The 19,286-nt window shown below is 39.0% G+C and overlaps 2 protein-coding genes across 7 annotated transcripts in view; one reads left to right on the top strand and one right to left on the bottom strand.

Annotated features, from left to right (window-relative positions):
* Positions 1-3,775, top strand: part of LOC107598698 (solute carrier family 41 member 1-like) — a 22,119-nt gene extending 18,344 nt beyond the window's left edge. For all 6 annotated transcript variants that reach the window (XM_016290110.1, XM_016290095.1, XM_016290131.1 and 3 more), the window contains 3 exons: positions 271-405; positions 806-954; positions 2,812-3,775. In XM_016290110.1, the coding sequence (XP_016145596.1) occupies positions 271-405; positions 806-954; positions 2,812-2,985 (458 nt within the window). In that variant the 3' untranslated portion in view covers positions 2,986-3,775. The remainder of the gene's footprint in view (positions 1-270; positions 406-805; positions 955-2,811) is intronic.
* Positions 3,634-19,286, bottom strand: LOC107598729 (carbohydrate sulfotransferase 11-like). Its single transcript, XM_016290145.1, has 3 exons — positions 19,003-19,286; positions 7,657-7,739; positions 3,634-6,507 (listed from the first exon to the last, which is right to left on the bottom strand). The coding sequence occupies exons 1-3, from the start codon at positions 19,094-19,096 to the stop codon at positions 5,662-5,664; spliced, it is 1,023 nt and encodes a 340-aa protein (XP_016145631.1). The 5' UTR covers positions 19,097-19,286; the 3' UTR covers positions 3,634-5,661.

Below are 19,286 nucleotides of genomic sequence, written 5' to 3'. Positions count from 1 at the left end.
GCCCTCCTGCTGTAATATTCCCCATAGAGTGTCATTTGCCAGTTTTGCATCGAGCGACAATGTGGAAAAGCTATTAATTGTGAACAAAATACTCTGAAGATATGCCTACAATGTATATTTGACAAATGTCAGTGTACATACAGTACTCCCCTAGCCGCATGCTGCGTTCCAACACACGTTTCATTTGTGACTGAAATGAGGTGAATATGAGAATCGCAATGGTGTAATGATTGGAAAGCTCTCACATTCTTTCCTTTTTGAACTTTTCAGGTGTGGGGGGGAACCTGGTGGCCATCCAGGCCAGTCGGATCTCCACCTACCTTCATTTGTGGAGCGTACCTGGAGTCCTGCCCTATAAGATGAGACAGCACTGGCCCAACCCCTGTGCCACATTCTTCTCCTCAGGTAAGGTCACTGTCAAACTATTTGTGCACCTCAGATGAATTCACTCCTTCAGATTCTTGAGATAAAGTGGGTAATTAATAGTGTTTGCTAAGTCAAGCTTCACTTTTGCTGAACAAAGCATGAACCCTGAAATTTGCACTTCAGCACATTTATCATCTGCACCATTTGTGCTACAAACATGAGTGATATCTGAAACCGTGCTGTATTTTGAGAAGGGGTGTGCTATTCATTTTCTTAAGTGGTTAGGCAATGATTGCACAAAAAAATACTGTAGATTTGCATTGAAGGAGAGGCCTGAAACTAGTAAAGAACCACCTTTGAAAATGAAAAAATTTAATTTTGACCTTTTTAAAATAATTGAAAAATGAACTTACCTTTGGCTCGTGCCATTCCTCCTCAGGTGTGAACTCGAAGTCGGCGCGGGTGCTGTTCCTCTTGGTGGTTCCAGGTCATCTGTTGTTTCTTTTTGCCATTAATATGCTCCAAGGAGGCCACGCTGCCATCACACCAGCATTTATCTGCTGCTACCTGGGTGCTGCTCTGCTTCAGGTGAGCCTCAGGGCCTGTCCACATGAACGAGGTTATTTTTAAAACCGCAGCTTTTTCTACGCGGTTTGGCTGTTCGTCCACACGCAAACGCAGCACCAGGTCACTGAAATGGAACATTTTTGAAAACACCTGCCTGCAAACTCCGGTTGCAGTGTTATCGTGTAGACAGCGAAACCGGAGTTTTTGGCTTGTGACGTCGGAGCCTGCGCTGTTATCTCCGCCTACTGGAAACTTTTTCAGGCTTCTGATTGGCCAATATGGCTTTACGGTTGAGATTATATCGCCACCTGTTGGCTTGGCATGCTCTTTACAGTGCTTCATAGCATGCGTTTGCGTTTTCATGTGGACGGAGATTTTTTTTTTGAACGGAAGAAGGAAAAACTACCCGTGTACGTGTGGACATGGCCTTAGGCCCTGTTCACACAGAGACGCGTTTAGCTGTATACTCATAAATTTTGTATTGTATAGGCGTTTCGTCCACACGGATCTGGCGTTTTGGGAGAGTGAAACGGATATTTTTTTAAACCGGGTCCCAGAGTGGATAAATCTGAAAACGCCACCCTTGCGTTTTCGTGTGGACAGCGAATCCGTATATTTTCTGAAACGATAACGTCATCAGCCCACGTCTCACCCCTAGTCAGACACTGCTACGTTACATAACAGCAACCAAAACATGAACAAACACTGAACGATTGTCTTTTTATTAAATACACCGATTAGTAAATGTATTGTTCCATGTTCGTTTGTATACCGCGCGCAAGGTTTATGCGCATAGTCCAAGTCTCCTTCTCCATTTTTAGTGTATCTCTGTGGCAGAATTACAGCGCCACATACTGGTCTGGCATGTATACTACATCGTTTTGTGTCAGTTTCGTGTGGACGCAGATATTTCTTGAGACGAGGGGGAAAAAAAGACCGGATATGGAAAGCTCTGGCTTTGTGTGGACGTAGCCTTAGTGCTACAAGCGTAAGTGTTCAATGTTTACGCCGCTAGTGCTGACAAACAGAATTCTAAAAAAAATTACAGATTCCCCACAAAAAAAAAATATATATATATTGTCATGACCTGCTTGAATGATGTGGCTAAAATACTATGTATGGGCATTATGAAATAGGGTGTGGTTTCAACTATGACTAATCCTGAATTTTACTTGAAGTCTTTGAAAAGTTTGAATTTTATCTCCAATTCTCATGTAGTGACTATTTTAGACTATATTAACTTATAAAAGGACCCCAACAGGAAGTAAAGATATTGGTTAGGTTTACTACCTTATGTAATGTTTTTGAAAGACATCTCTTATAATTTCCAAGGCTGAATTTATTTGATCAAAAATACAGTAATTTTGTGAAATGTTGTTCAGTTTAACGTAATCGTTTTCTATTTTAATATATTGTAAAAATGTATTCATGTAATGCAAAGCTGAATTTTCAGCATCATTACTCGTCTTCAGTGTCACGTGATCCTTCAGAAATTATTCTAATATGCCAATTTGGTGCTTAAGAACATTTCGTATGATTATCAGTGTTTATCAGTGCTGAAAAAAAAGCATGCTTTGTGGGTTTTTTGATAAATAGAAAGTTCATAAGAACAGCATTTTTTAAATGTATATTTTATATAAAAATTTGTTATTGTATATAAAAAAATATTTATAATTTAAATAAATTTCCTTACTGTCCCTTTTAATAATTTTAATGCCTCCTTGCTGAACTAAAGTATTTTTGAAATCAATTATTTAACGATTAATATTAATCTTTGTAAAAAAGTATATATATAAAAAAAAAGGTCTGTAATAAGTTGTCACAATATGGGCATTTCATTTTAAGAAATGTAATGTTTAATCTTGTTTTTCCTCACAGGTCGGGATCCTCATTTATACAGCAGACCTGATTGTGCGTTTGATGTGGAGAAAAGGTTTGGACCCAGATAACTTCTCCATCCCGTACCTGACTGCACTGGGAGACCTGTTGGGTACGGGTTTCCTGGCCCTGTGCTTCCGTCTGGTCATGCTAATGGAGGGGCTCGGCTTGTAAAATGCTAGACCTCCTCCTCCCACCTCCAGATCCCAGTTCATGGGACCTTTGCCACCTAGGCTGGCTGCAATGCTTTGGAGATGCGAACTTGTCTGTGGGAAGCTAAAGACAGAATATGAGCCACATTGTTTCTGTGCTTACAGGACATGTTGACTGGAAATATGAAATACATCGGCAGGTATGGACTTAGTAGCTGACAGCCTGTAATATGATTATACTCTTGGTGTGTTGTCCTGTTGCCTCAGTGATGCTGCTTTCATACACACTAGTCACCTGAAAACTGTATAACTTTAGGTGCGCCACAAATTTTTATGTGCCATGTATAAATTGAATTTGACGTTTACAAGATTTAAGACCTTGAAGGATTCTGGGATGTTTGTTTTTGTCAAATATCGTTTTTGAGTGTCTGATTTAGGATCGAAAGTCTCAAAACTTTGAAGGTCATTCCTTTGCTGTTGTAGTAACTACATACAAGATCATAATTGCTGCTAGATATTTTTACTGGATACTATATCTCATATACAGAGGGTGTAACGTACCTCTAAGTTTGTAATTTTTTTGCACCTGAAATATTTTTTCTCAAAATACCACACTTTGGAAAAAGACAAAATCTTCTAATGAATGAATTGATTACAATGATATTGTTCATGTGGCAGTTTTATTCAACACATTTGTAATATATTTACTCTGAATTATAATTAACCTTACTCACATGATTTTTCTACAGTTTAAGTGTTGTGGTCCCTAAAACAGTAAAAAAAAATAAAAAATTACATATTTGTCCAGTAAACAGAGTTTAACTGTCGTACCAGAGGCAGTGTGCCTTTATATTTAAAATATTAACAAAAAATTAAAGCACATGAAGTCATTGTTGGTTGATGTATTCCCCTTTTGTGTACTGGGGAAAAGAACAAATACATTGAAAACAAGTTAATTTACCCTTCAAAGCAAGATTCCATATCGTCTAGTGCACATTGGCATTCACAGTTTTGCAGCACATGTATGCCCACAAGCTTTTCAAACAGGTGCAAACTGTTAGTTACATCACAAATGGCACACACTGTCGCCACTCTCAAAAGCTCAGCTCATACAGTCACATTTCTCATATAAATCAACCCATTCAAACAACATTCATAATTTTACATCAGAATAATGGCATTATGACAGGACAAGCACTGGCACTCCTGTAACTTTCAAATCAAGACATGACGTTCCTCTTCACATGATTATATATATTGCTCGTTGAAATGTATTATAAACCTAGACATATAGATGACTCTCTTTGTCCTTTCAAAATGCTAAAAGATTCCAGCTCAATATTGAAATAGAGCCTAACTATCAAGATAGAAAACATTTTACAACAAAACATTTACAAGAGCAATTTCGGAAGGTTCGATTTGCAGTGTGGCACACGAGGTACCCACTGTGCACCAGGACATGTCTGCCTGTCAACCAGATATTAGTCAGACGACTCATTCTCACCCTTTCTCTAAAGATTTCATCATTTCAACCATTACCATAGGCTTTTTCGCAGACAAGAAGACATACCTAAATTATTAAGGGTCATTTCAACCAAGTGCTAATGAACCAAAAGAACATTTCACATAGTCGTGAAAACTAATAAGACGTTGAACTCTACTGGCAGGGATTGCGTTTCTCTCACTTTAAGAGTTCTAAGGGATAGATAATCCTCTACCGACTCAAACACATACCTCTCTAAAAACCTTTATTGCACTTCAACCCTTATTTCAAATTCATAAGACGAGTGTTTCCTCCCAGGCTCATGCTGATGTTTGACCTGCAATGGCAAGTGAGTAGTTTGCACCTCACCCTGCATCCATAGCTCAACAAGAGCCGCACTGATGAGGGTCTACCTTTCCCCAACCACAGCTATATACTGTTTACACAGCCCGTTGCATGCTAAATGAAAGGGAGACTCTATGAGAACACCATTCCTTTCCAGAGTAGCTAAACCACCCAATGTAGACAGCCTTGTCCAGTTTGCGACTGCAAGAGAAGTCTAAATTCATCCCTTACCTTTGACTCCCTCCAACATATTACCAGCAATCTGCTTGAAACAGTTGACCGTTTGATACCTTTAGACTTGGAAACTACCTTTGTGATTGGGCGTAAGGTTAAGGTCTGAAATCATATCCAGGGAATGTTAAAAAGGAGGCTTTGAGATCAGCTTCAAGGAATCTCTTCGAGATTAACGTCAAAGCTTTGCTGGTTCCAGTTAAAGAGCAAAATCCACAATAAATATGCTACGTAAACAATACCATAAATATCACTTTGTGTGGTGAAGATTAAAGGACATGAAACATTCATAGTATTTGTCTGTTGATGAAGAATCCTGCTTCACTTATCAACATTCAGAAGGACAAAGGCACATACTTGGAGCTCGGTCAAAAGTTACCAAAGCCAAAGGAATTACAGACAGTATTTTGTGAACTTTTGGGATGGGATGGATGCAACACCCCAGCCAGCACTAATCGGTTCACAGTGCTGAATTTCGCCTCAAGGGACCAATGGAGATGCCATATCCAAGGTGCATCCTCTACAGGTTCCCTCAGGCAATTCACTCGAATCCAGAAACGAGCGAAATTTTAGTTAGGGCCCGCAAGACTCACATCCATGTGTGCAAGTTTTAGGATCAGTTGAAAGTCGCTGAACTGTTCATCTCAGCTTCAAGTATGCCGGTACAGAGTAGTTAAAAAGCAAGAAGTCCATTCGGTAAAGGTTGAAGAGTTTCTTCTGGTAAAACGGACTGATTTTGTCGAAGAACTTGGCGGCCATATCACCTGTGGTCCTGGTGCTCTTGGAAGTGGCGGGAAATTTGATCTCTCCTTCGGCACCTGCTAACTTCAGGATGTAGTGTGAATCTTGCACAAGAGTCTCATACTTGCCCACCACGTCATAATGGATCAGGCAAGGGTGGCAAAGTGAGTGAACCCTTTCCCAGTGCTCATTAAACGGTTCCTCTCTCTGAGTCTGGGGGTCTACTAAATAATACACAAATTCCTCGAAGGAGACGTCGTTGCCTTTTTCCAGTGCTTCAGCCTGCGGGTCCGCACGATGCCTCCGGATGATTTTGGTCCCATAGCGTTTATGGAAGGCCGTGTTGTAGCTACGAGTAAACTTGTTGCGATATGCCGAGACAAGTCTCTCGAAGGGTTCGCGCACGAAGACAAACTTCAGATATGTGCGTAGTCGCTGGTTGATCTCGGCTGTGGAGTACTCCGAGAGCGAACGCAGGTTGCCCGCTACGTGAGCCTCGTTTGCTGGAATAGCCAGTGGTTCACGATAGCGCCCATCTCCTGTTAGCACCATCAACACACGTTTCCAGTTTGTACATGCCACTTTGGGGACATAGCAATACAGTAACTTGTGTTTATCATCCACTATGAGGTGGCGGAGGTCCTCCGGGCTGAGTACACGTCTTTTGTGGGTGTGGGTGCGACAGGTTTCCTCCAGGAGCTCCCTTCGACCCTGCAGAGTGGCCTGCACTGCAGACTGCTCCAGCTGGAGGACAGGAAGGAATGGTATAAGAGGAAATGGAATGAAAAAAGTCACCATTTGTGTTCCATGAAAGAAAAACGTCACATGGGTTCAGAACGGAATTTCATTTTTTGGTGAACTATTGCTTTAAAAATATTTTCTTGAAAATATTTTCCGGAAACCGAATTTCCGGATTTCTTAGTGCACTGACCACAGATTCCACTACACGTATTTGCATGACTTTATGTGATATGACAGTTGCTGTTTGAGGGAAGTTCTTGTGAAACCATGAGGCACATAGCTGTTATAGGAGGGTAACGGTTTTGCCTGGGGGATGATCCACAGATGGGTTTGATAATTGCAATATAATAGGATTTGAAGAGCTGGTAGTGTTTCAACAGGAAGGATTTTATCTAGACGTTCCACTGAGACCTTTAAAGGGATAGTTCACCCAAAAATGAAAAGTCTGCCATCATTCACGTCATGTCATTTCAACCCCCTACAACTTACTTCTATCTGTATACCACAAGAGCAGACGTTTAGCAGAACATCCTGGCAGTTTGCTTCCACTACACAAAGAACAGTGTCTGTAAATTTCCAAGGGTATTGTATGGCTTAAAAAATGAATATGGTGCACAAGTCACATTGATTACTCTTAATATACTATGTTTGCCAATTTTGAAATTTGACAGACCCAGCTATCTTTTACTTGTATTATTTGAAAAGAGCAGCCAGGATTTTCTTCTTATCAACAGAAGAAAGTCAGTCATACAAATTTGGAAAAACACGAGCAGACTAAAGCATTTTATTTTGAATTATGTTAAATACTACCCTTTAGTGCAGAATCCACTGGCATAGCTGTGATGCATATAGTTTCATTTTGTCAGATGGTTAGCATGTGTCTTTATGAGATGGTGATTGTGTAAAAATAAGGTGTTGAGGGTGAATGAATTGAGCCCCAATAGGAATGTGAGGTTGTTATTTTAGTAATTCATCTTCCACTGCTGTTAAAATCTGTCCCTTCAACACCAGGGGCCCGAGGAATGCAATCTGTCCTGTTAATCAGAGCTATCCCCAAAAATCGTATAATTCATACTTTGTTCACTTTGTCTTATTTAATTTAATAACTGTTAATCAACAACATTTCAATGATTTCATTTCTGAAATACATACCTGGTCATTTTCTTGTAGTGTCTGCAAAGGACTTCTTCCTGATTTAACTGAGAAACTGTTCCGGCCCGAAATCTGTTCAGAAGCTACAAGCACACAACAAATGCAAAAGATGAGAAATGGCAACAGAAAGATAATGGCTCCAAAAGCAAAACATTTAGACATCCATTAAACATTTAATTACTTTATAATATTGCTATTAAATATGGTCATCGTTGGTTTGAAAAAAAAAAAAAACTCTTAACCCCCAAGCTTTAAACTTTAGTCTATATCTCGCACTGCTATTGAAAAAGAATGATACATCAAATTGGTGATGAGAGCTGTGCTAGTAATCTATGCTAAATATCTTTTTAACAATACAATGAGTGCATTAGCTTATATTAAAGGAACTTATACTGACCAGAATATGACTCGGAGGTGGGGTCTTTTGATGTGGGCTAATAAGAAACTACCCAGAACAACCTAGAAACCACATAGCAACATGCTAAAATCCACTCTGAACGCCTTAGCGACCGCATAGCAATGCCTTGGCAACCACTCACAACATCCCAGCACTGTGACTGCAAGTTTTGCATGTTCAAGCACCACTCAAATTTTCCTCAGAAAGAGCTTCTTTGTGGTTAAGAGACTCGTGAGTCGTGACCTTGTGTGGAGAGAGCAGAGATCAAAGCACTTTGTCTGAATGATCATGTTATTGAGCTATAAAAGATTAGAGCTGTTAATTCTCAGCATATGGGGACCAGCGGGGTTCAGGTTGGTCAGTTACTGCCTTCTCTGACTCCTGCACCTAGCTGATCGGCCCTAAAATTCCTCCTTCACATTTGCATTTTCTATAGGAACAGTCTGTTCTCGCTAACTTCCTCTTGTATTTTTTTTTTTTTTTTTTTTTTTACAGGAACATAGCAATCTATAGAGAATTGCTAGTTAAATGATGACTAGACACAACACAGTATCACCCAAATAAATACTAAATGAGTTTTCCAAACAATCCTAAGCTACTTAGTAGAAAAAAAGCACTAAACAGCTTCCAAAGGTGGGCAACAATGAGGCCTCTTTTTAGTCTTGTTAGTATGCACTATGAGTGAGGTTCCACAAGTCAGCCGAGGCCAGGCGGCGACAACAACGATTGTTTGCTGGAATGCTACACAGGCTTGTGGCCATTCATGTTTGCCTGTGAGGGTTTATAGAGGACGACAACACAAATCAGCAAATGCTCGCTTACTAATCGAATTCTGCTTGGCCTCATGTGGAGAGTTTTTTTTGTTCTGTGCAATGACTTCTGAGTTTTTGTACTCCCGAAATCAAATGATTTATCTTCTCAATTGTCTTAACAGCTGGTGTTCTCGCCCCTATAGTCTAAATATAATTAGACTGTGGTACATGGAAACACATTCAAATGACTCTGAAGATCATGTTTCTCTGTTTCAAACAACAGTGGAAAAATAAGAGCTCATGCCTCGTGGATGCCGTGATGTCAGGAAGCATCATGTGTGTCATGAAAACATCAGAATTAGAAGTGAAACCAGTTTGATGTTGAAATGAGAACATTTCACAAGCTTCTTCACGTAAAATCTACATTAAACCATTTTTGCCATGTGTCTTGACTCACGTTTCCCAGAAAACGCAATTCCAGTAGTACAATGGAAATGATTACGATCTGAGATATACCGCAGAAAAGTATAAAACTCACTTACTGTAACTTCTGTGTTTTGCCTTTTTTATCTCTACTGTCTTAGTATAGCTTACTTACACGAGAGTTCTAGTAACTAAAAAAGAACTGTAGGGGGTACTTGATCCTTTCATTTAGGTTTACTCATGACTTAGTATAGCTACTCACTGACTCCCAGAGTGCATTGCGGTATGAATAAATTATACAGTTGCTTTGTTTTATAGTTGTTGATTTTATTTGACAATTTTATTTGCTGTCTTGTGTCAGTAGCAGCACAACAAAAAGAGCAAATATAATGGCTATTGTTACAAGTAATGAAAATAAATGAAATTGAATTGTTACCATTGATGTGGTTCACGTGCTGAATGTTTAAGTCTGTGTGTGACTTTAGCATGTTACCACACACGAATTTAAGAATTATATAAACCCAAAGAAAAGCATCTCAAGATCTTTATAAAAAAATTAATTTGATAAAGTTTATTAATGAACACACATAATTAATGCACTAATGCTTTAATTAGAAGATAGGTCACTTTCTAAAAGCAACCTATTCTTTTCTTCTTCTGCTGTTGTTATGTTGCACATTAGCAACATATTAGTGCACTGCTGCCTCTCATTGGTTTTTTAATGTCATTGGCTCCTTTGTGGCTACTTGAATATTTTAAGTAAGTGTCACTCAAAACAGTAAGTAAATTGTTTTATTTGCCTTGAAAGTAGCTGTAACTTAATAAAACCTAGTAAGTATAACAACTAAGTAAAGATAACTAACTAAATCTAAGTAAGGTAAACTATTGGATTTTACAGTGTATAGAGTTTATCAGTGTCCTCTTTTGTACCTGGTAGGGTTCAAGTACTTTATGTTTTGTGTACAATATTGCAGCTACACATTGACCATGTTTACATGACCATTAAACTTTGAGGTCATTAAAATGTTATTAAAATTTTTTTTTTTTTTAAAGGGGTCCTATTGTGCTTTTTCACTTTTAAAATTTTTGTCAGTGTGTATGTTCGGGCATAAAAAAGATCTAGAAAGATCAGTCCAAAGGGAGATACAACGAACGGCTCGTTTGGACTACAGCGTTTGTTTTCCGGGCTTTGTGATATCACAAAGCGGCCCATTAGAATATCATTAAAAATAATTCCCGCCTACAGAAATTCGAATGGTTGGGGGGTGGGGAGGGGCGAGGTTGTGGTTAGAACGCTTGGTTGAGTGAGTGCATCAGAGGAGACGACGAAGAAGAAGTGCTGCTGCAGAGTTAGTGCATCAGAGAAAACCAAGAAGAAGAGCTGCTGTGCTGTAGCGTCAAATTTTCGGCATGTCTAGAACAATTCTTACAAGTACAACACGACGTAGCTGGGCGCCGCGGACAGACGCCGCCGGTGTGCCTACACTCATAGAAAATAATGTATTTGAATCTTAAAGATGTGGCGCGACGCGACACTGCGCTTCTCGTCCGGTGTGCGGCCGCCTGAAACGCTGTTTTTTTTCACCTCCGTGCTCAAACGTCTTTGTTTGGGCTTCCGAAAGCGGATGATGTCAGGAAACAGTGGTTGCAATTTATTTTTTAACTCTGTACCTGAGCATTATAACCTCAATTTGCTATTGTGTGCTGCACATTTTACTGAGGACAGCTTGAGGGAGTACAGTGCCGGATTCGCCAAAAGCTTTTTTTGAAAGATGGAGCAAGGGGCGTGGCAGTACTGAAACACCGTCTAAGCTGTTCGCCAATCACAACGCACTGGGACAGCTAACCAATCACAAGACATATTGTTTTTCAGAAGGCGGGCCTTCATCAAAGCCGGAACTAATCGAGCCGTTTGTGCCAGAATGGGGAGAAATGTATTAAAATAATGTTAATTATGTGAAAAATAATGCGTTTTTCGAACCACCAAGTTCTAGTACACCCCCAAAACAAAATCAAGAATTTGTAAAAGAGCATAATAGGACCCCTTTAAAGTCTCTTACGATCACCAATGCTGTATTTATTTGATCAAAAATACAGTAGTAACAGTAATATTGCAATTTTTCTTTTTTTGCAATTTAAAGTAAAAAAAACTTTTTTTTAAATTTGAACTGTTTTGCATTTTACATATATTTTTGAATTTATTCCTGACAAAACGGACTTTTCAGCAGCCATTATTCCAGTCTTCAGTGTCACATGATCCATCAGAAATCATTATAATATGCTGAGTTGGAGCTCAATACACATTACTTATTATTATCAATGTTGAAAACAGTTGTGCTGCTTAACATTTTTGTGAAAGTAGAATGTAGACCATAACATTTCTTTTAATGCTTGTCAAACCTTGAATATTCAATTATGGTGGATACTCTGTATAAGCACCCCATAATTCTGGGAGCTGCAAAATAGAGGCAGTAATAAAATGTTAAGCTATGAAAGACACATTTTTTAAACAAGAACGAACTTGACTGAGAATTACTGATTTGATCAAATTAGTGTGCAAAATTACTAAAATGCTTAGCCTGAAATTGTAATGAATACCTACTGAGACCTGTTTCTGTAAAAAGGAGTCTTACTTATCATAAAGCGTTCTTAGGGCAGAAGGCAATAGTTCTCTAACTAAAGCAATCATTTTCCTTTCTGCCCCAAGCACACTAGAGGAAGTAGAACTCCAATGGGTGCCTTAATATGCCATAAAGCAAAATACATTACCGAGTGAGGAATGTGCTTAATCAGAGATTTGGATAGAGTTACGTCCACTCATAGTTGCCCAGCACGTCCAACTGTACAGTATTCCATTCATAGCATGAGCTTTACTCTCATAACTATAGATGAAATTGAGAAGAGAGAAAGAGATGCATATGATATGAAAAGGTGATGAAAGACTGTGCTTCTCTCTTTCTCCTCAGAGCCTCAATGTGAGGGTGTCACTCTATCCCTGACTAACATAGAGCCGTGACTGTTCATCCCAAATCCTAAAATTCCATTTTAGGCTGGAAATTTCCCCTTATTTATTAAAAGGACATAGCCTTTTTTCTCTTTCCCAGGCCCGAAGCGTGAACAAATTATGAAAACAAAAGAGAAGATACAACAACCTTGCGACCCTCAAGCTGTTCAACATCAAGAAACTGTCTTCTATCCAAACGAGTGCCAGTGTTTGGCAATCAAACAATCTGTTCATGTCACTTGCGTGATTCGTTTATTCTATCCAAATCTCTGACGGCTTAAAATCCGTCTCCAGTCTCAGCTGTCTGAAAGGAAGAGCGAAGTATCAGGAGGGTTGGCGGGATGCTGACCAATGCCCCGGCAGCATGTTAAATCAAAAGCATCTTGTGCGCAGTTCCTCATAAAATATAAAACAGGTCTATTGGGAAACTTGGCCCTGTAGAGCAGAACGACTCCCAGAATTGTCATTTTATGGGTAATGCAATGCTTAGACAAACCAGCAAGGGCTGATGACGCTATACTAAACGCATGTGCCTGAAGGATCCTGTCAGAAAGTGCTTTTTAAACTGCTGTGTTTATCTGTTCAAGAGAGCATCAAAACCCATGCTTTGCAAACAGGATCAAACATTAAAGGAACAGTTCAATGAAAAATCAAACTTCTGTCATCATTTACTCATCCTTATGTCATTCCAAACCTGTATGACTTTCTTTCTTCTGCGAAACACAAAAGTTATTTTTGAAAAACGTCTTTTCGCCCATAGCCAGTGGGATCCAAAACAAACATAGATAAAAATCAATCCTTCAAAATTTCTTCTTTTGTGTCATACAGGTTTAGAAACAACATGAAGTTGAGTAAAAGACGACAGTTTTGGGTGAACTATCCCTTCAAATCTGTTGTTAAATGTAGGTTTTCAATCTAAAGTCTTGGACTGTTGCAACCTAGGTGGTTTATTCCAAAATCGATAAGGCTTACGCCAAGCTGTGCGAGCATAATCACTCCAATTTACTACAACTAGAGCATAAAATGTGTAAAAGACACGTAAACAATTTAGGAAACAATTTAGGTTGCATTACTGGAGAAAGTACAAATCCAAAATCTAATTTGACCTTCGATCACTTCATAATGTGACTCAATTTTCAAAGATCAAAGAGAGTTTCACTTCTAGGCCTCTGGAGTAATGGACTTCATAAACTTTTCCAACAGGTCCACGTATGAACATTGGAGGTTTGCATGATGGTAAAGAATGAGCTAATGTTTTACAGCCATGCGGTTTAAATGTTTCAAAACAAATTATCTATGAAGCCCTGTATAATAAGCGACTAGCTGGACAACTAAGTTGACTATCGTGACCCATCTCATAGTTGCAATAAACAATTGTGGCAATCAACATCAAGAATAACTACTTTACAATTACCCTTAAATATTCAGTTTTACCAGAGCGAGCTGTAAGGGAGCTGAGTAAAATGCTCGACTGAGATTAATCAGACTGTCTATGTCAAACTAAACAAGCGAAAAGAAGTGTGACGTGCGGCAAAGTCAGCAACACTGCCTCTGTAAACACGAACAACAGTTAAGTGATGGTGGTCAGATAAGCAATGAAACTGCTGCACACAGCAGACACAGTATTAGCCTTTATCAGAGGAGAACATGAAGTCGGAGACATCTTCTTAGTTTCAAATTTCCCACAGTGGGTGTGATGGAGCCAAGGTCAAAGAAATGACCCTCACTTCTTGGAAATGTCTTTTGACAAAAAGCTCACCTGAGTATTCGATCTGTGCTCTGACTCACAGTCAATTACTGCACAGAAAGGAAGAGCAGCTCCATATGTTTGGCCATAAACTTTAATGAGTTGTACCTCACCGTTTGCCTTTTGGCTGGACAAGTTTTCTTGATGTTGGCTTCAGATTAAAAAAAAAACATATCAGCAGAAGAATGAGGGGAAATTCAATATTCAATAATTAAACAACTTTCCTGTTGCGAACTTGATCACAGAATAGGCCAGTTACCAAGTGGTTTTGTGAAGAAACATACATAAATACAAAAGCCATTTTAAGGTAATTACTGATTGCTGCTGCAAGTATTAGGCCAAGACACCCAGAGAGCACTACTTTTAAGATCACTCGTATCAGCTCTTTTTATTGGAACCACTTTTTAGAAGCAAAGAGGACACAGTGGTATACAGCATAGCCAAACTTCCTGTGAAGTGTGACCATGTGACCATTGAAGGGGTGTGGCTCAGCAAATAGCTGTCTATGAGCCAACCAAGAAAAGCTTTAAGCAAATAATGCACAGTATGAAAAGTGAGCCTACAATGAGTTTAATTACGTTTAAGCCTATATAAAAGCTTCCCAGTTTAGAATGAATCGCCTTGATTCATCAACATTAGAATGAGATTAAAGGAATAGTTCACCTGAAAATGAAAATTCTGTCATCATTTACTCACACTCTAGTGTGAGTTTCTTTCTTCTGTTGAACACAAAGATATTTTGAATAATGTTAGTAACCAAACAGTTGATGGTAGCCATTGACTTCTATACGAAAAAAATACTATGGATGTCAATAGCTACCCACATTCTTCAAAATATCTCCTTTTGTGTTCAACAGAAAGAAACATACAGGTTTGGAGCAAGTGAAGGGTGAAGAGGTCCACCGAAAGCAGATGTGATCTACAAACACCTGTTAAGGAGAGACAAATGAAGGATCACACAATGTTCTTTTGCCATAGACAAGCTATTTGCCTCCGGCAGGAAGACTTTCTAGGGTCAGATTCTGAACTATCCCTGAGCAGCATGTACCATAAAGCTGCCATACTCCATACTAACAAGCCTGGGCAAGAACGGTTCAATAGGGCCAAATCTAGTCAGGGGAAGTGGATTAGTCATTTAATTTGAAGAGAAAAAAGCCTTTCTTCTTCAGCGCCAGCTTTGCAATATTGGCTGTATAATAAAATTTTCACTAAGACTCTGAACTTGGCTCCAGTCTAACTCTCCTGGGTGAAGAGAAAGAATTGAGGTTTTGTTTACAACACGAAAAAATAAGAATATACATTAGCTATTACTACAAGGTTATCTCTATTTGTTCAAAGTTTCTTATCTATAATTCACAGGAAACGAACCATCATCTACATATCTTTTGTGGTTACATACTTCACTGCCCCATTCTGCTTCTGATCTTGTCCATGTGGTGTTCATAAATTACTGTCACAGCACAGATTTACCTCCATAAACTGTCATTGAACCCAAGTAATCTCTGGTTGAAAAATCTGACATGGTCATATGAAGCCTTTCCCAAAACTCTGGGGAAAGTCAAAGCCACTGACCTTTAATTCCCCCTTCTTCTTTAATCTCATGCTATCCTTCTTCAAGGTGATACGTTCCTCTCTGAGGCATCAGGGGAAAGGTTTAAAAGGTTTCAGAATGCCCCAGAGTCTCCCAGTGGGGGCTTTCCAAACATTCCGGTTTTTCTCTCTGTCTGCTTTGTTTCCAGCGGGTTTCAACAGACGTTTTTTGACAGGCTGAACACGTGTGCACTCTAAAGACAGTTTAATGTCCTTTTTATGTCGGAGGAACTGCATTTTTTGTGGCATGCTTGTCTATGTTATCTAAACTTTATCTAAACTTGTCAATTGGAATCAAACTGACTTCAAAAACTTGACATGACACTGCTTTGATGTAAACTGAACGTCAAACATATTGGCCTACATATACATCAAACCAGTTTCAGTGTGGGATTAACTTCCTATTTTCACCCAATTACCACTGGAAGAAATTGCTGTCCAAACTAAATTTAAAATGATCTTACAGCATCTTGATCAAGTCTTGACAAATATTCAACGTCAAATTGGAGATTTCAATCAGACAGTCATTTCTTAAGGCCTTGTCTACACCTGGTATTAAGATGCTTTTCGCCAACCAGATCCCAAGTGGACAACGTTAAACACAGGTGTAAATGGGGTCTAAAATGTTTTGAGCTTGAGTAGTCGAAAATGTAATCAACCGTTTGTTGTGTAGACCTAACATATGAGCATTATGGGATGTTTTGAGAAAGCGCACCAAAACAATTGATTCCAACTAAGCCACACAAAAGATTATGATTGAAATTGTGCCACACGAAGATTATGATTGAAACTGTTGTTCCCATTCATATCCTTTCCATTCACTTCCATTTCCTGCTTGCTTGTAAACAGTATAATGGCTTTAGTCATTCAATCAGATTCATGCTCCGCACTCAAGCATGCCAAAATAAGATGAGGAAATCTGAACACAAGTGGTCACAGGAAATGCATTTAAAATGCATGTTAAGACCAGGTGTAATCGGTAATGTGTCTCAGCTCATAATGTGATCGATCAGATCACCGAAAACACATCTTAAAGGAACACTCCACTATTTTTGAAAGTAGGCTCATTTTCCAACTCCCCTAGAGTTAAACAGTTGAGTTTTACCATTTTCGAATCCATTCAGCCGATCTCCGGGTCTGGCGGTAGCACTTTTAGCTGTAGCTTAGCATAGATCATTGAATCTGATTAGACCGTTAGCATTTCTTTCAAAAACGACCAAAGAGTTTCTATATTTTTCCTATTTAAAACTTGACTCTTCTGTAGTTACATCGTGTACTAAGACCGACAGAAAATGAAAAGTTGTGATTTTCTAGGCCGATATGGCTAGGATACTCTCATTCCGGCGTAATAATCAAGGAACTTTGCTGCCGTACCATGGGTGTAGCAGGCGCAATGATATTACGCAGCGCCTGAAAATAGGCTTATTGGAAGTTACCTAGCTGGGGACTATTTTCAGGTGCTGCGTAATATCGGATCGGATCAGATCGGCTGAATGGATTCGAAAACAGTAAAACTCAACTGTTTAACTCTAGGGGAGTTGGAAAATGAGCCTACTTTCAAAAATAGTGGAGTGTTCCTTTAATACCAGATGTAAACAAGGCCAAAGTTCTCACAAAGTAAGAAGTCATTTTAAATCTTTTAACACAGGTTTTAGGGCTGCACGATTAATCGAATGTGATTGTCATGCGCATTTTGTTAGTAAAGCCGGTTCTGTAATCAGCAGTAAATCATCATCACGTGCTTTCAGATGGAGCAGCATTTATGGATGGAGATTGAGAGCTGTAGTTCACTTACAAGTTACGCAAAAAAAATTGCAGATGATTTTATTGCGCGATTATGAAATCTAAGAAATCGTTCGCGATAATGACAGCTGTTTGCATAGCTTCTCAGTGAACTACGGCTCTGTGTAGTAAATGCTGCTCCATCTGAAAGCATGTGAAAATACTACATTTAATAACATATTTTTACTCCAAACTCACTTCATAACGTCAGTCGAGTGTTTGAAATAAATCCTTCTGTGAGCTGATGTGGCTTCTTACACAGAATAATGCACGCAACATATTTCATAGTATTTTAAGCAGTGATAAAGGCATTGCATTATACATATACTTTAATTTAATGAAAATTATAATAATAATAACTCAGATAAACCATATATTATCATAATCGTGTGTTTATTAGTCACGTTGAATCAATAAAAGCAGTTAAATCTTCTGTTTATCCAGCTACCGCTATAGGCATTTCCTGGGTTTCTTCTGCGAGGCGTATTTGGAGTTTCAGCGCAAGAGCGCCCTCTGGCCTTTGGATGGAGATTTACTGCTGATCACAGAACCGTGCTTCACTGAAAGATACGCATGACAATCGCAGCTTCTGTCGAATCGCGATTTCGATTCCATTTCGATTTATCGTGCAGCCCTAACAGGTTTGAATTCTGGTGGATTTGGGAGACAAAAATGGGAGAACAGGTGAAAATGCATTTCTAAATGTCACTAACTATATAACTGTGAACGTTTAACAGTGAACAGTTGGGACTGCAAAACAAAGATTAACTTGGACTGTTTGGGGTTCAAACCAGCAACATTTTGGATATCAACCTAGATTTTAAACCAACAGACCACTTCATGCAAGTAACTTTAACAGACTAAAGCAAAATAACAAGGCCTTTCCTTGATGGCACTGACCCCAGACGTTTAGGATGTCCGGACCTGGGAGGAGCTACTGGTCAGAATGCACTTGCATCATCATTGCCCACAGTTAACGTTTAAAAAGGTGAATGTCATCAATCCAAGAACGAATTTAGTATGTGGTCAAGACCTGTTACAAAAACTTTTTCTACTGATTGAAAAAGGAGAGCTGTATACCAAGTTTACCACTGAACATTTCTGCAGGAATCACATATATAATCGCCTCCTATTAAAATAGTTACATCTTCTCTTTCGATTGGGTTGGATGTTGCATATTACAATACTATTAAAACAACACATATACGAATCATATGATTACTTACTAACCTAAGATTTTCTATTATTGTTTATTGTAATTAATGTGTCCAGTCCATTCGTTGACTGGAGCCAAGATTCAGCTGAAGTTATTTTGAACATAAATACATTCAGCATTTACAGTGAACAATACTAAAATGAATGTCTCCGTTAAAAACATTTCTGCATATTTAAATGAAAATTCAAAACCAAATCTGTTATGTGTGGTGACAAAACTGTTGTACGATTTAATGAGTCAAGCTACTGACTTCTAAATCACATGAGTCGAACATTGGTTGGCTTGTTGGTTCAGTGAGTCGGTGTCATTATTCGAGAACAAATGTGCGAACAAATTGTTCGGACCGGTTTTGTGACCCAGTTCATTCGAAGGATTCGACTCAAAAGAACAAATCCTTCCTGAAGCAGACATCGCTACTTTATTTGTAAGACTCACCTGATCTTGAGATGTTCTGGAAGTATACTATAAGAATGAAAAACGACCCGACACATGTCGCCAGAAACATCCGACCCACTTTGGGCTTTACCATTCTGATACAACTCCAACGGACGATGCCCGACTCTTGCCCGGCGACGGAGGTCCGAGAAGGGCTGTTTGTCGCCGAACAATCCTAAAAGCGTCTGTCCAACGGGTTCCTCATTTTAAAAAGAAACACAAAAACCGTCCAAAAACAACTCGGTGGAAACTAATTCCGATACACGCTTTACCCAAAGCAACCG

The sequence above is a fragment of the Sinocyclocheilus grahami genome, unplaced genomic scaffold (genome assembly GCF_001515645.1).
Source record: "Sinocyclocheilus grahami isolate Dianchi unplaced genomic scaffold, SAMN03320097.WGS_v1.1 scaffold13.1, whole genome shotgun sequence".
Lineage (NCBI taxonomy): Eukaryota > Metazoa > Chordata > Actinopteri > Cypriniformes > Cyprinidae > Sinocyclocheilus > Sinocyclocheilus grahami.
Note: the sequence above shows the minus strand (reverse complement) of the source record. Positions and strands in the feature narration are given on the sequence as shown.